Consider the following 17,345-nt stretch of genomic DNA (forward strand, 5'->3'; position numbering starts at 1 on the left):
TGCTAAAATTGGCATTTTTCAAGAAATTCGCAAATTACCACCAACTTGAAGTTGGTGGTAATTTGCGATTCCTTAGGGACAATTGAAAAAGGGGTAGTTATTGGCAGGTGCTACATAGAGGATAGAAAGAAGAAAGAACGGCGATGACTGTATGTGAAGCATGGAGCAGTAAAAGGCTGCTTGTTACCGGCAAAAACCGCAGAGTGTGGTGAAGTTCTGGTAAAAGTATGGTCATTTTTGGAGCGTGTTACATCGTGTTGTAGAACAGTGGTGGCTGTTGGCACGCACAGTAGGGAGCAGTAACCGTGTGGATCTTATTCGCTACCCTGCAGTGGGCAGCATTAGAAGGGTGGTGGTTGTTGGCAGGTCTTGCTTGGAGTAGTAAAGAAAAAGGGTAGTAGTTATTGCCATGTGCTACATGCAGTAGCAAAAGCGCATTAACCATTGGAAGGTACTGCACTGGAAAGTTAAAAGGTAGTGGTTATTAGGAGGGCAGTGCCTGGAGCAGGGCAAGGGTCGTAGTAGTTGGGTGGTGGATGGCTTAGTATAAAGAGGGAGGGTATTATAGTAGAAAGATAATGCTAGTCCGTGCGTGTATGTCTATGTGCAGTGAAGAAGGTCGTGGGGTGGGGGCTGCATTGCACGGTATAAGGTGGTGGTGAGTTATTTCTTGTACGTAGTGCTTTTGTCTGTTTGGTGAAATCTGCATGCGAGGAAAGCTCCCACTGCTAAACAAATGCTGTATCCTGTGTTTGTGTGAGAGGGGGTGGCTGGCCAGCTGCACATGCTGGGCCGAATCTGTGAGCAAGGCAAGATTACAAAACGGAGACGTGTTCAGAGGTAGGGGCTCTTGCACGGTTGCTGCGGGTGGGTGGATTGATGTTTCCCTCTGACGGCTGGGACTGAATATTTCGCTACAGGCTTGGTCAAAGCGCCTTTTCTCCGCCTGCGTCAAGGATACGCTCACACGTAGGGCTTCTGACTAAACAGCTCGAGGTTTTAGCTCCTCGCCGAGGAGGCCGATTGAAGATTGTAGCCTGTCAGGGTCGCGTGTTCCTGTACTGATTGGGCATGGCTGAGCATTTCGGGCTCTTCTCCTCCTTTTGCGGCAGGGCGAGTACTGATTTCCATATAATTGGCCCTCTCCTGTAGGGGCGCTTAGTAATTACTACTGGCGGTATGGGCAGATTTTAATATTCCCATCGATCTAAATGTGGTCCTGTCACTAGAAGCAGTTGTGAACAACACGTAATCATGTGTGATGGCATCCAGGTGCTATTTTCAGATGCAAACGCAAAATCAGTCCCGGCAACAAACAAGCCTGTGGAGAAAGGAGGGTGTGGGTAAGGTTTGCTGACATGTTCCTTCACGGTTTAAGACACTTCTCGTAACGAGAAACATAATGCGCTGGGAGACATGACACAAATAAAAAAAACAAGGAAATGTAAATTCTTGATGTACGTCCCGTTTACGGGCACTTCAACAATACCAACTATACATTCATGACGTTAAACTGACAACAGCAAAGCAAATTCACGTACAGTCTACTAAAGATCGCATGGTGTTTGTTTCCTTGTCCGAAGAGCAGTAAGATCCGAACGGTGTCAAGACTCAAGAGGCAAGCATGCTGGGGTGGTGGAGGGTCATCTGAGTAGCTTCTCCTGCCCTTGGCAAAGACGAGGGCTGTGGGTGTCATGCAAACCTCGTCCAGGAAAGCACGCATGGACACTCACTGCCTGAAGGGTTGGAGGTTCCGTCACCTCGCTGGAAGGCTGCTCGTAGAGACTCCAAAGAAAGAAGGGGTGCTTATCTCTCACAACACTGGTGCGCAACAGTCCGACTCCTCGGTTGTCTCCTTCTCACGAGGCAGTGTACTTCACAACCTTCGTCCTCTTTAGGCTCTTAAGAAATAATCTTATCTCCAGAAAGCCGTATTAATTTCGGCTCTGTGGTTCCCTGGGGTAGGAGCACCTGATGAGTGACTCTCCTCTCGAGTCTGTTGGTTTCTCGCCGCTACAGCCTCACTTACCTTTGCAGCAGTCCACATAAATCGAGCGTGGAGCAGAGTTTTAAGCCAAGATACATCAATGCTTCACGCGCTGTGTTATGTACTTGTACACCCTAACCCTCTCGGCTCTGTGGATCTGACCGTTTCTCCGAGGCGAAGCAGGAATGCCTCCGAAAAACGCAAGGTCATTTTGGGATTCGGGGTGTGTTTTTCGTGCTCTCCCCTTGCCATTGGCTGGAAGGTAAAATTCCAGCCAATGGGAAGAGGAGAGGGCGGGACTTAAAAAAAGACCCAGAAACGCCCCCGAATCGCGTTGTGACGGGGAAAGAGTCATTGACAACCAATCTCTTCCAATGGCTAGCCTCCATTTATGGAGCTAGCCAATGGAAGAGAGAGGCAGAGAGAGGCAGGACAAAGCCCCATACTGTAGGATCAAAAGATTTCGCCTGCGCGAGCACTGCTGCGCAGTGCTACGGCCAGGCGAAACCTAAAAACTGGCCCCCACCCTTGCAGCCCACCGGAAATGCCCTGTGCCCACTACGGCTAGTTCGGCTATGGTGCTATTTATCCGAATTAGACTCATCGTGGTTTCTTGGGAGCAAACAGAATCCACCTCTATCCCTAAAGCAGTCCACTCTCACTGTGATGAATAACACTCCTGAAGATAATGTTATCCCAAGAAAAAGAAGGCTCAGGGGAGAGCGAGATAGAGAGACAGGCACAATCAATGTGGTAAGGTGGCTCAGCGCTTCCCAGAAATTTAAAAAGACTTGTTAGACCTTTGAGTTTCTAGAGCAGTAGCACACATCACATCAGGACTTTAACAAGGGTACATCACTCCAAGGCTCAGACACAGTATGGTGCTTACTAGGATAAAGTAAGTTAGGCTCTGTAACTAGCCCCTCAGCTACCAGGGCAGAGCGAGAAAACCGAAGTGGGAGGGAACTTCAGTCCAAGCTGTATCGGTAAGAGAATACCAGCAATGGGGGAATGGGGAACTGGCAAGATAGGATTGCAGGGGAACCGAAGGAAGCAGGAAAACTGGCAGAACCCTGTCTAACAGTGAGCTAGCTACTGAGAAAACTGTGGAAATGCAATCAGGTTTATGTATATTTATGCCACTGCTGTGACAATGCCCAAACTGACTAGGAACATATCACTTTAGGCCTGACCCCTGGAGAACCATGAGTATGAGACCGATTCCTGACACACACCGTTCCCTATTTTATTTACCACAAGACTCTTTTCTTTTTTAAACAGAACACACCTGATTAGTATTACACCAAATTTGGCACAAAGGATTTACTTTACTGTTTACTGATTTCTGTTGGTTTTGTGTAATTCTGCTCAGTAGTTTTTGATCAATTAGCATTTAATAAGTGCTCGGTTAGTGCATTAAGACGTACAAATGTAGAGCAATTCGGACTGTTAATTCTAGGATCTTCCACAACTTCATAAATCCACCACAGATTCGTAACTCTATTAAAAAATGAAAGGTATTCTATTGTACTAAAGCACATTTTCTCCCTTTTTGCATTGCTAAATGGCAAATCCCGCTTCAGATCCGAATAAAATGCGCTACATTCTGATTAGCAGGCCAGCACAGAAATATTTCTGTTGCAGCTGCATTATCTAATCTGGTGCACTGAGCACAGTATTGGGCAAATGAAAGAGAAAAGAGACATAATAGGATTGGGTGAACCTACCCTGACCACAAGGCCAATTTCATGGGGGTCAAAAAAACCTCCCTGAATATTAATATAAAAGATCATTCAAATCATTTTTATTGCTGGAGTCATGGACCTTGCCTGGGTCCCATGACTGCTCCTTGGCCTCGCGATTTTCAAATTCCACATAGAATTCTCAACTCCTGCAATAGTGTTGAAAAAATAAAGTATTTAGAGCACTAGTGCTTTACTTGCCAAACGGTTACCCCTTAGGGTTGGCTACACGCAGTGGTGTGGGAGTAGGGTATGGTTGCAGTCCAGATCCCGTGTCCTATGGCCAACCCCCTGCAGTGCATGACAGATGCCCATGCGCTGTGCAGGCTAACCACCAATGAAGGGTAAGGGGCAGAGTCTGGCCAGTTGCCAGACCCTGTGACCAACCCCACACCGCTCAGTTAAAGGCCAAGGACAGCAACGGTTGGTCGTCTATGGAGAGTAGGGTGCAAAAGGGTGGGCCCTGAAGTCAACCTCCACTGCTCAAGCCAATGGCTATGCACAGCTGGAGGTTGGCCATCTGTGGAGTGTTGGGTGCAGAATGTGGCTGGGGACAAACTCCCATTGTGTGTGGCTGAAAGCCATGCATTGAAGGTGTTGGCCGAATGAGGAGAGTTGGCACAGTGGCTGGTCAATGGCAATGTCCTGCAGCCAGACCTGCTACACATGGATGAAGACTGTCAGCAGTGGGTGGGGGCAGCTTGCAGTAGGTTGGGTGCTGGACTGGAGGTCAGAACCTGAACCAGGCCTCGCTACACACAGCCGAAGGCCACAGCTGGGAATGATGGAAATGTGGGCAAATGGGCTGGCAAAAGGCTAACATTGACTGCAAGAGGAGGGTTGAGGGTTGAAAGTATAACTAGAGGCCAGACCATTTGGCCAACCCCTGTTGTGCACAGCCAAAGATTTTACGCTGTGCTTCTTGGCCACCTGTGAAGAGTTGGACAAAGAGGCTGGCTGAAGGCCAGACCATGCAGCCAACCCCAGGGCACAAGTCCAAAAGCCCTTTGGACAGCCAACTGGACTTAGTCATGCATAGTGGGGTTGGCTGTCCATGGAGGTTTCTGCACTTGACCTAGGCAGAGACTATTACTCAAAGACCATGCACTGCAGGGGTTGGTCACCTGTAGAATTTTGTGCATAAGGAATGGCTAGAAGCTTGTCTGTGCAACCATTCGCATGGCACAGCTCCAAATGTAGTGATGACTTGGGTGCAGGGACTGGCTGGAGGCCATGCAAAGTGGTGGTTGGTCACCTGCATAGTGTGGGTTTCAGATCCTGATCCTGAAGGAATGCCCTCTGGCCAACACTACAACCCACAGCCTTCAGCCATGCACAGAAAGAGTCTCTTCCATCTTTCCTTAGTCTGTTGCTCTGTCAAACTACTCAGGGCTAGATCCTGTTCTCTTCACTTTTTAATATTGACATGATTCCTTTGGCGTACCTCAAACAGTCTTTTGGTTTCTCCATGTTCATATTATGCTGACATCATACAGATCATCCTTAAAATCATTGGTGATCCTGAACGGTATGCTGTGGACTTACATGATTGTTTGGTGGAGGCTAGTATATGGATGTATCGATTCAAGTGAAGTTAAATGGGGTCAAGACTGAGATACACTTTCCTTACAGATATTAGATATTTCCCATTATGGGACCTTCCTTTCTGGCCACGATGTTTGGGGTACGAACCTTTGTAGTAACCTGTGTGATAAAAACTGGGAGTTAAATTGTATTCCCCACTTAATTTATTGAATTAAATAAGTTCCTCTGTAAGTTATATGTTTCAACTCGAGCTGAATCATCTTTTCTCTTCCCCTCATTAGGAACACATTGTGTTTGCTTTTCTGATAGCACTTATTGACTATTGCAATGCATCATACCTTGAACTACCTCTATATGTCTTAATCAAATAGAAGCTTGTCCAAACCTCAGCAACAAGGTTGCTTTTTAAACTGAAAAGACCTCATCATTATTATTATTATTATTGGATTTTTATATAGCGCGTAGCTAACCGGGGGCGTTCCAGCGCTTGTGACTAGCCAGATGGCAGTATGATTGTTAAGCAGATTGTTTGAATAACCCTGTTTCAAGCAGTTTCCGGAATGTAAGATGAGAGGATTTGCCACGGATAAGGAGGGGCAGCGAATTCTAGAGTTTGGCTATTGGTTGAATAACCATGTTTTAAGCAGTTTCTGGAATGTAAGATGAGCAGATTCGCCACGGATAAGGGGGGGCAGCGAATTCCAGAGTTTGGCTACATTGTAGGTAAATGATCTGCCTCCACTTCTCGACCTTTTTATTTTCAATGTGGCAGCCAGATGGTGATTGGAGGTACTAATGAATTTTCTTGGTTGGTAGGGAGTAATGAGAGGTCTGTTAATGGCCGGACCCAGTCCCCAGTAGGTCCTATGGGCTATACAAAGAGCCTTAAATTTAACTCTCGCTGCAACCGGTAACGAGTGGAGGGTTCTGAAGGCTTGTTTGGCAGGTTTATTTTTAGGTACACCCATCAGTAATCTAGCTGCAAAATTCTGTGCAATCTGGAGTTTCCTCAGGGTCGCTATGGGTGCTCCCAGATATAAAGAGTTTCCATAATTCAATCGAGATAGGACCAGGGCCATCAAGATCCTCCTGGCACTCATTGAAAGAAGGAGCAGAATCTTGCAAAGAAGTCGCATGATCTCAAAACATGCACCTGTGACTTTTACAGCTTGGTCATCGAATTTAAGGGAGCTGTCTAGCCAAATGCCCAGGTTTTTTATCTTAGTCTTAGGAAGAGGAGCAGGCCCGAGACAGCTGGGCCAGATTTGTTTCAGGTCAAGCCCCGGGGTGTTACCTAGGATCATAAGCTCTGTTTTTCCGCCATTTATCTTTAGGCAGGAGTGTTCCATCCACAAGGCCACCTTTCTTAAGCAAGTTCCCAGATCCGAAAGAGTATTGCTTGGGCCATTAAGCGAGATGACCAACTGGGTGTCATCTGCGTAGGTGACAATTTTTATCCTGCGCGGTAGCACGATGTCGGCTAATGGCTGCATGTAAACATTAAACAATGTGGGGCTCAGGGAGCATCCCTGAGGGACGCCACAGCATGTTTCCCCAGCTTTGACTTCTCTGCTTTTGATACTTGTGAAGGAAAGAGTGCTATTTAAATCTCTGCGTTTGCTAATCAAAGCTTCCTTTGACCTACACGAAACTCCTCTGTCACAACTCTTTTGTTGGTACAAAGCAATCGCTATTTACCTGCTAAGAAGATTTTTCTTGTGCGAGCTTAAAGTCTTGTTGTGCCACCATCGGTGGAAGAGCTTTTTCATTTGCTGCAGCTGTTCATTAGAATTTCCTCATGGTACATCTGTGGTCTAAGATTGCTCTTTTAAACTTCAGGAAAGCCCTAAAGACTTGATTATTTTGTCACCCATCTGCTGAATAAGTTAAGACTTTTAGATTACAGCGTTATTTATTTGATTATAAGGGCTATGATGCCTCTTTGGTGAATGATTACGCATTGTAGATAAAATAATAAATAAAATACAATACAATTTGCAGTGTCAAAAAAACGTAAACTCTTTCGTACACTATGGTGCGTTAGCCCAGTTGAAAATAGTGATATTGGATACATGGTAAATCAGGTTAAATATATGTAACTACTAACCCCAACAGATGCATTAGTCCAACACAAACGTGATGTGCCAACAGGCTTCTGTGATTCTATGGGCCTGTTTACAAGTATTGGTGTTATTCAACGCACTGGTAAATAACAATTCCAAAGGGTTTGTTATTTGCTAGGTGGGATAAATAACACCTATTACACGTTTCTGATGTAGCATGCACATTTTGGTGTTTAATGCGACAAAATCTGTTTGATATGATAAATATCATATGCTTTTCCCTCGTTCAATTTTAGCAGGTTTGGCCTGCCGACATTTAACAAATGGTTGAGTTATTTAACTCATCCGATAATTACCAGATGTTTTAAATAAAACAAAACATGTAATTCCCACCCAGGCGTAAACAGGCGTTTACACGTGAATTGGAATTTAATGAGCAACTCTAAATCATGGCCGAGGAGTTTATGATGCTCTATCTTGGAATATATGCAAATATTCCTGTTTTGAAGATGCAATTAACATGTTACTCTAGCGATGGTGGGCTGAAATCCTTTTTTAATATGTGGAACAAAGCAAAGACTTTGCAAAGTCTCCGGCTATTTGTAACAACAAATTAGTGACAATATGTTTGTCATTCACAAAGTCAGTAGCTTCATATAGCTTGAGGTATAAGGTAAGTTTAGTAACTGGCATTCAGGAAACTATTTGGATATGCCAAGAACAATTTGTCCATTTTGGAAACAGATTGTTGAATAGATTTCTCATTTTGTCTTTAGTAGAAGTAATAGTTTAGTTTATCTTTGTTTTCATAGTGGTGGGATCAAAGGCTTCCAAGAACTCTAGTATGACTTGTCTGTGCAATCAATCAAACTCTCTTTATTTCGGTTAAAAAGAAAACATAAAAGATATAGCCATACAAGTCTAGCTTGTGAAACAACATTCAAATGAATATTAAAACAAGTTACAATTAGGAGTGGCTGGAATTGACATGGTAATAACAACATAGGAAAGGGTGTAAATGAGACAATTGTCAATTAACTCATGAGTATGATGCCTCCAGCAATTCGTAACAGAACAATAAAGACCCATGACTAAAGTGCAAATGCATTCAACTAATTTTGTGTGCGACAGACCCTGAATTTACAATCCAAGCATAACACAACACAGTTAATAAAAACATATTAAAATCACCATTATAAATAATCAAACCAATGACAAAGTTAAAAAGGCATTGAATATTAGTACAATTAGTGCAATTTACAATACAAAAAACAGTAACATCTATGGCAGTTGATCTTATGTAAACGGGTTGTCACATTTTTGGCTCTCCGGGCTAGGCAAGGGGATTAACAACACCCTCCTTCTAATCGCCCAAAAGTTGCCTAAAAATGTCGCTGTTGCGCAAGCGAATAAAGGTCTAGCATCTGATTTCAATATACGCTAGGCCCCTTTGGAATTTCGAGTCCCAAGTTGTCTGCACACTGGAGCTAGCCATTTGTTCCTAGGTTTCACATAGGCTGTACAAGCAAAGAGAACATGGCCTATTGATTCATGTGGGCACGAACAACAGGGGCAGCCCCTGGGTTGAGATTTGTTACATCAGCCAAGAATTTGTGAAAGCATTAGTTGGCTGCCGTGTCTGAATGGGACATAGAGTTTCCTATCTGCTGGGACCTTGACGATATCAAAATAGATTTCTAAAAGACGGTTGGTTTTCAAGTCTCCAAAAGCATCTGTTAGACTGCCCTGTTTGATTTTAGAAAATGTGTTCTGCTCACCCCATGCCCAATATTATCATTTGACCTGGCATCTAGTGTAGGTTGGTGGGCAGCCAGTGTTGTGCTTTGGCAAACCAATGCTGGACCAAAGGCAATTTACGTGTTTGATTCAGCCAATCTTTTTAGTGTTATCCAAAGCGCAAACCTCACTGAAAGCTGCAGCATAAGGTGCCAGATCGGGAGTGGGCGAAGCCTTGCAAGACCCTTGATAGGCTTAATGCCCAAATCAAGTTTAAGTAGAAGGAGAGGGGTGCTTTGTGGGAGGGATACCACATTTTTAAGGAACTTGTTCTCCGCTGCTAAAAGGTCGATTGCATTTACTATACCCCACAACTCAGCCCCGTATAGGGCACTGCTCACAGCCTTGCAGTTATATAGTTTGAGAGCAGGTGCTACTGGCTTTGTGTATGAGAGACAATGCTCCTACCTCAGAACCCTAGTTACCTAGGAAAATTTGAGAAAGGCCTTCTTAAAATACTGGTATGATACATGATTATCCAGGTTCTGTTGTAATATTGTAATTGCTGAACGGTGTGTTCAGTGATGCTCTAGCAATGCATGCCAGACTCGAGGAGCACCTCTTAACTACGTGTTTCAAATGTTTATTATTTAAATGTACAAAAACCTCTGGCAACACAAAAGTTTAAAATTAGCATCCTATCTGGAGAAAGGGCTCATGACAATAGTGTCTGGGGTGATTACATGATAATTAAAGTAAAAAATATAAAAGAAACATAATTATATCCAATGCCCATATACATATGCATGCACTTTGTCATTTGCGGTGGATAACAGCAATCATGTCCATCGAGTATCTCACCGTTCATATCTTCATACATTCATCTCACCCAGACATGAAGACAACATATATTAAATCTTATACAACATTTAATTCTTTAACTCAGTGTTCCTTGATTGTATGCGATATTTACAAATACAGTCATCTTGGCAAAACTTTTAGAAATACATAGATTGGATGAATGCCTTGTTTTCAGTCTTCCAGCCATTTATTTTAATTTTAAGACCCTGCAGTTGCCAGACACGATTCAATATAGGACTATAAAATGTTTTTGCATGTATTCATTTCTAGCATCATTGTTCGGCCTTTCTTTCCTTTAAATATTAGTCAGATCCGTGGCGTAACAGAGGCCCTTGCAGAGTCAGATATACCAGAAAAGGGGGTCCCCGCAAGGAGAAAGTGTTGTGTACAACACACACTAAGAAGGACAATAAAACTAGAAACACTCAAATCACAATTACTTATGAATAAATATTGTCCTTTATTTGACAATACCAGAGTCCATTTGTAAAACACACATCGTATTTATGAATAATAATAAGCCCCAATCGGGTAGGGAAAGGAAAAGAAGGGGTGTGCTCAGGTAAGTGAAAAGTCGTAAAGAGATAGAAGCATTCAAGAAAAAGTGCAATTGCTAAAGTTTACATAAATTTCAAAATGACTCAAAATAAAACCAAAATGTTTTACCCCTTCTTTTCCTTTCCCTACCCGATTGGGGCTTATTATTATTATTCATAAATACGATGTGTGTTTTACAAATGGACTCTGGTATTGTCAAATAAAGGACAATATTTATTCATAAGTAATTGTGATTTGAGTGTTTCTAGTTTTATTGTCCTTCTTAGTGTGTGTTGTACACAACACTTTCTCCTTGCGGGGACCCCCTTTTCTGGTATATCATATAACGCCCAGGTCCCCGCGACTGCATGGGTTCAACCCCCCTTTTTGTATCATCTTGCAGAGTCAGAGACCGTGCAGAAATATAAACGCACTTTCTTTTTATATTTGCTATTTGAAGTATGGACGGTTAAGGACTACAAATATGGCTTTAAGGTGATTTTGCTAATTGGTGTGTGGGCATGGGATTAAAATGCAGTGGCGCCAGTTGAAAACCGCCAGGTTGTAAACCTAGTTGAAAGTGAATTATGTAATCGGATTTGATTTTTAATGAACAGCCCAAAATAATATTTTACATAATATTCATCATTTTCCCAAAAATTCGACAAAATGTGCAATTTTGGACATTCTTAATTACCATTCTTTTTGAGCAGCGGTCTTTTGGGCTGCGAGCATTATTTGTTGTGTGTTTCTGTAGAAACGTTGGGCAAATATTAATTGTTCATTTTAGGCAAGGTTTGGAAAAACATAACTTTTACCAACTTCCAAGAAAATTGTATCAGGGATAGACAGATACCTCAGTTTACTGACACAAAATATTCAACAATCTAGGTGCAGAAAAGAGCTTTGTAACATACATAGTTTTAAAAGAAAGATTTTTAAAATGCACAACTTTCGTAGGCGAAACTCTCTATTTTCCTGTGACGCGTCCTTGTTCATTTACAGGCTACCAGACAGCAGCGCTGACTACCACCATTTTCAAGCCGCCTTTTGAAGAACTTTTTCAGCAGAATACATCAGTGATCACGTGTGTGACTGAAGTCAGCAACGCCGTCGTGAGGTGGGAGGTGAACGGCAGGGCCTCTGGGGGCGGAGTCATAACGGAGACAGTGAGAGGATCCAGAAGGGGTGCACAGATCACGAGGAGCACCTTCCCGATCAGCCTGTCTCAGTGGAAAACCACCGAGACGGTGACCTGCCAGCCGCAGATCGCCTCCTATGTGCTTCCGCCGCTGACCATCAAACGGAGCTCAGGTTTCGACTATTATTTCTGTGTTATATATTTACCAAACTGAGGGCCATATTATCATGAAAAGGCGATACATTATCGCCGCTTTTATCGGCAGGAAATTGCCGCTAAAGCGGCGATAATGGGCTTGATAATATGCCCTTGTGAATTCCCATAGATGCACAGGTTATGGTGTTAACCTGGGCTTCTATGGGAATTCACAAGGGCATAATATCAAGCCCATTATCGCTGCTTTAGCGGCAGTTTCGATAAAAGCGGCGATAAAATTTCGCCCTTTCTTGATAATATGGCCCAGAGATTAACGCACATGTGTACGAAGGACGAAAGGGCAATTTAAATTAAAAAAGATGTACTCAAAATTTGGAACGACAAAAGTGCCTCAGAAAGAAAGTTGACACGAACAAAACATAGCTTAGCCCACAGGGATCACATCATTTTTAAATAGAATACAACAGTTAAAAGTCCTACTTTTCTTAGGGTGACCAGGCGTCCCGGATTTGACAAGACAGTCCCCATTTTTTTTTCACGAGCTGTCCGGGCAGATTTCGAGAAATTTAGCTCATGTTCCCGTTTTTGGAGAGGGTCGACTAAAAACGGGGGGAGGTGTGTTTTTTATGTTTTACAAAGCAGGGATAGTTAGCAGTTGTTCCAAGAAAGCAATTTAATTCACAGGCAAGCTACTGGGTTTAAAAATTGCATTTTATGTATGTTCTTACTGCCTGTTTTGTAATTCTCTGCTGAGGAGGCTGTCATTCTGTGCTCTCGCTTGACGTAAAATTATAGTCCTTCTATTTTTGTGAAATGTCCTAGTTTTTTGCTTTAAAATTCTGGTCACCCTAACTTTTCTGGGTTGAAATAAGCACACGTTTAATACACAGCATAGGCGAGGGAGAAAGGTTAAGAAGATCAGAGGCTGTTCCCAAGTGAACGCCAAAACATGGATGTGTATTTTAGAATTATTAAAATAAATGCAGAATGTAAGAGATCACTCACCAAAGAGTTAAGGCGGCAGATTTACCAACATTTGCACAGATACTTGTGCGGTGCCACACCATTTTGTTTGAGCTTGCGGGCCTTTACAATATAGTGTAAATTTCCTCAGATAATACTGAATGCAAGACAAGTCCACAAACCAGCTACCTCTCCTGTAACTCTTTGGCTTTATGCTTGTCTTTTACCAGGTACACCGCTCTGCTGCCTTTTGTCTAGTTTTGTGCTATAGAAACTTCACATATATAGAAGCATACGTAAAGGACAACAGCCCGTTTAAGAAAAAAAGGGAATGGTAATCGATTCAACTGCTTTTGATGTTCACTTAATAGGCATTGGTTTGGGGCAACTTGATTTTGCCTGTAACATTCTCATTTAAAAGATAAATACAAATTACTTTCTCAATACAATCATTGGGTCACAATTACGGGATAGCAGACGTGAACAAAACTGCCATTTGACCGCGGTGATATCACCAGAAGTGGCATCACAAAAACCTTTTTCCTGATGATATCAAAGAAGTTTACATCACATAAATAGTTAAGATGTGCCACCCTAGTAAAATATTTTCACACTGTTGCTGCCAAAGATACATAACTTATGGGGAATGCTATCATTTCAATTACCATTGAAAATGTTTCCATTTACAGAAGAGAGCAGCTGGATCAGAGCCAGTTAGAGGCAGTTTCGAGAAATCTATTGTAACCCCAAAGTATCCCTATTTGATAAACCATTATGCTTCATTCCTTATTGCCAAAGTAGCAAAATATGGGACTGATCATTGTAATCTCTTTTTCAACAAGAGCAAAAAACACTTCAGCAAAATGACCCAGATTCTGTTTGGATGTGCCTGTTTAATCAAGCCCACAATTGTGACAAGGGTTGTGCACAGTTGTTTGCTAGAGATGCAAAAGTGCCAGCAGTGTGGTGGATTATGTTACATTAAAGCGTTTCTGAAGGGCTAACAGGCAGCCTCCCTTTATAGAAGCCTATACATTTCTAAAGACACAGCAGTAAGATTCAGAGCTGCGAGAAGCCAAGTGTCATTCCGAATTTGCTGGAAGTACAGAAGTTGACATGGGGTGTTATAGATTACAGTACATATTGCACAAATGCTACACGGCCAATGAGAGCCAGTTGCTCGGTGAAACAATAAGGGTTTTTGAGCCATTTATCCTATCAATCAATAATCCTAATAAAGCATTTGTCTATACAGAGGCATTGATTTATGAAATAATGAAGCATTAGCAACAGTTTGTCACATAGCTTTTGAGATTATCTTTTTGCAAGGTGTGGCGGGTACAGCAAGTTTAATTTCAGGCCCGTGGGCCTCTTTATGTTCTGCAGGCTCAATATTAAGTGTCACAAAATGGAACCTGAAGCAAAATGGATTCCTCACCTTGAGCATGTAGGCCCATATTACTTTCCAGAAGGATTTTGGGAAGATCATAGAATATCTTTTTTATGTAAAAACAAGGGTTGTCTCGGAAGAATAGCTGTCCTTTTAACTTTTGGACTTTGTTTCTCATTTCTGAAACATTTGATTTGTTTTTCCAATGTTCTTTTCATGTGCCATTGCAGTAATAAAGACCCCAGTTATCTCCCTTCTACACCCGCTGGCCCATGAAGCCTCTGCTTCTGAGATGGTAAACCTGGTCTGTTTGGTCAATGGCTTTTACCCCGAAGACATCTTTGTGGCATGGGAAAATGGTACAGAAGTGCGACTACCTGCTTCCATTGATGGCATGATCCAGTGCAACCATAACATCCATCAATGCTCCCTAAACAGCATGTTGGCTGTGCCAAAGGCTGAGTGGCTGGCTGGAGCTGTCTACACTTGTGTGGTGGGCCATATCTCATCGGAACAGACTTTCAAGAAAAGCATCAGCCTTTACACAGGTAAAGATAGTTTAATTGATAGATCCTCTGTGCTAACAGATCTTCTGTTCCTCTTTAGGTGTTCTACCACCTTGATGTATAGCTATGCGGAGATGCACGGAGCTTCATCGCCTGGCCCGTCCGCACATGGAGATGACTTCAAAGCTTCTCTCTGCGTATATCCTGCATAAAAGCCAACACTCTTGATTCAGGCGCAAGACTGAATATTTTTGAGCTAAAATCAGCACTTTTTAAAATTTCTGCTGCCTAAATCCTTAACTGCTCCAATGCCACATATGGGGAAATTAAATTCCCCTGATCTCTTATTCTTGTATTCTTCCTAGATGATGATAAATGTCGGCTGTGTACATTTAATAAAAATACTAATACAAATGTAAAGGATTAATTGGTTGAACATTTCTTGATATTCCCTGTTTTGATTGTAAACGCTGGATTTTGAAAGCGTGTACTCCCTAATGTTATGTTCTTATGTTACATTACATACATTTTACAGACTTATATCACATCATATTGCCATTAGTATGGCAACATAGCATATAAGTCTGGATAGCTTCTTGCCTTTGCTTGAGTATCTCATCACAATCCAGTCTGCTTTCTGACTGTTTGAGCCGGGTCATCGGTGTTGTTGGTGCTGTTTATAGCTTGCTTTCATTTATATGTTCCACTGTATGTTTATTTTAATGTCAGTGTTTGTTTTGTGTTTGTAGCTGGCAGTCTTTTCATAGTTGAGGATTTGTGCCACCTGGCCCAAATGATGACTGGAATTCAGAATAGTTATGGCTAGTATGCCTGTGGACCACAAACATACCACAGGGCCCCACTCCAAATGAGATTTGGAGTATATTTTTCTATGCCCTGAGTAGAAATAGTTAATGACTGAAAGAATGTGGCTGAGTATACTGTTGATCTGCTGATGCTGCTCACTGTGAAAGTGCCATAAATGGTGAGTTGTGTATGGATAACTCATGATTCTTGCAAAACTCTTGTGAGACTCATCAGCTTGTGTTGGATCAGTGATTAGGGGCACACACCACTGTCTGTCACAATTAAAATGAAAAAAAAACATCACCTTTGCAAAATACAGTGGAGCTATTAAGTTTTCCGTGGTTGACCTCACACAAGAATGACATTTCAGACATTTACCAGGATATTGCGAAACTTCTCGGCTGGTATTTCTCTCTGAATAAGAGGCTACCTCTGGCCCGTTGAGTGGCACAGGTCTGTTCGGGGTGACTTTAGCTTCCATAAAACTTTAAATTGCCACTGCAGGCTGCAGTATGTTTCCACACAATGGAAAACTAAGGGGCAAATTACCAACAGTTAGCGATAATTTTTGTCTCTAACTTGTTTAGAGACAAAAATTATCGCCGCACATCGGCGATTTTTATCGCAGATAAACCTTGCTATTAGCAAGGTTTATCGCAAATGCGATAAAAAACGGCCGCAATGCATGAATATCGCTGAAAAGTCAGCGATATTCATGCATTATCGAGCAAATGCTCTTAGCCATGTTATCCACCTCCCATTGGATAACATGGCTAAGAACTGCTCAGGGCAGGTGTTAGCTTTTGGAGATATTCGCGCTTAGCGCGAATATCTCCAAAAGTTGGTAATAGGAGATAGCGATGTTAGCGACTGTTTCCAGTCGCTAACATCTTGGCACGCCCACTTTGCATGTCATTAGTGATAAATATCACTGTCATGCAAAGCAGGGCCCAGAATGGTCGCTATCTCCTATTAGCTGTCACTAACTGGTGTTAGCGACAGCTTGGTAATAGGGAGATAATTTTATCTCCGCTTTCTTGGCTTTTAAAGCCAAAAAAGCGGAGATAAACCCCCTTGATAATATGCCCCTAAATTCCCAGGTAATCTTAAACGTACGCATTGTGGGAAATGAGTTCAAGGAGTAACAAAAGTTAGAAAACAATGAATTTTAATTATTTAAGCGAATACATTTATACTTTAAAATCATCACCAATAACATTTTGGGTACATATCATCAATCCTATAAACAATTATAAGTGGTAGAGATGACGTCTTCGACGGCGTTTTGGCACTAGGGGGTGCCTTCGTCAGGAAATTACCACCAAATAATTTGTATTTAAAACTGTGAGGGTAGAGATGAGCCATCATACTCGAGTAGTTAAAAGCATTAACTGCGCAATAATGTTTTAATGGTGTAATAAATCAGCGATCTACCAAGCTTGAAGGGGTTTCTTTTAGCTTGTGTTAAAAACAAGGGGCCTTATTTATGAAGGCCTTGCGCCGCCGGTGCGTCACTTTTAACATGGGAAAAAGTGACGCACCGGTGGCGCAAGGCCTTCATAAATAAGGCCCAAGGTCTTCTCACATGTACAACTTTGGGGCGTTGTCACCTCCAATAACTAGGTCAGCTCGATGAATGAGTACCACTCTCACGATTTTTTGTATAGTTCTCTGTCAATGTAGAAACGATGGACTGTTCTTATATAATTAAGATGTCCGGCTGGTATTTGAATGCATATAGAAAGAAGAAAATATTTGGGGATCGCATTAATATCTATTATTAAATAGCTAAACTATATTGCAGCGATAAATGTGGTGCGCGTTTACCTGTGGGGCGTGATTGCCTCCAAATGCAGAGAGCGCACGGTAAATATTTGCTGGTTTTCCCAACCTCGTGTGTGGCTCTCTGT

The 17,345-nt window shown here is 42.4% G+C and overlaps 1 protein-coding gene and 1 gene segment (V, D, J or C); both read left to right on the forward strand.

Annotated features, from left to right (window-relative positions):
- The window catches only part of LOC144755687 (immunoglobulin alpha-2 heavy chain-like), a 1,801,746-nt gene that overhangs the window by 1,087,044 nt on the left and 697,357 nt on the right, over positions 1-17,345 (forward strand).
- Positions 1-17,345, forward strand: part of LOC144755686 (uncharacterized) — a 233,426-nt gene that overhangs the window by 186,050 nt on the left and 30,031 nt on the right. Inside the window, exons 9-10 of the mRNA XM_078644864.1 lie at positions 11,478-11,786; positions 14,353-14,670. Coding sequence (XP_078500990.1) covers positions 11,478-11,786; positions 14,353-14,670 — 627 coding nt within the window. The remainder of the gene's footprint in view (positions 1-11,477; positions 11,787-14,352; positions 14,671-17,345) is intronic.

Source organism: Lissotriton helveticus, chromosome 5_1 (assembly GCF_964261635.1).
Source record: "Lissotriton helveticus chromosome 5_1, aLisHel1.1, whole genome shotgun sequence".
Classification (NCBI taxonomy): domain Eukaryota; kingdom Metazoa; phylum Chordata; class Amphibia; order Caudata; family Salamandridae; genus Lissotriton; species Lissotriton helveticus.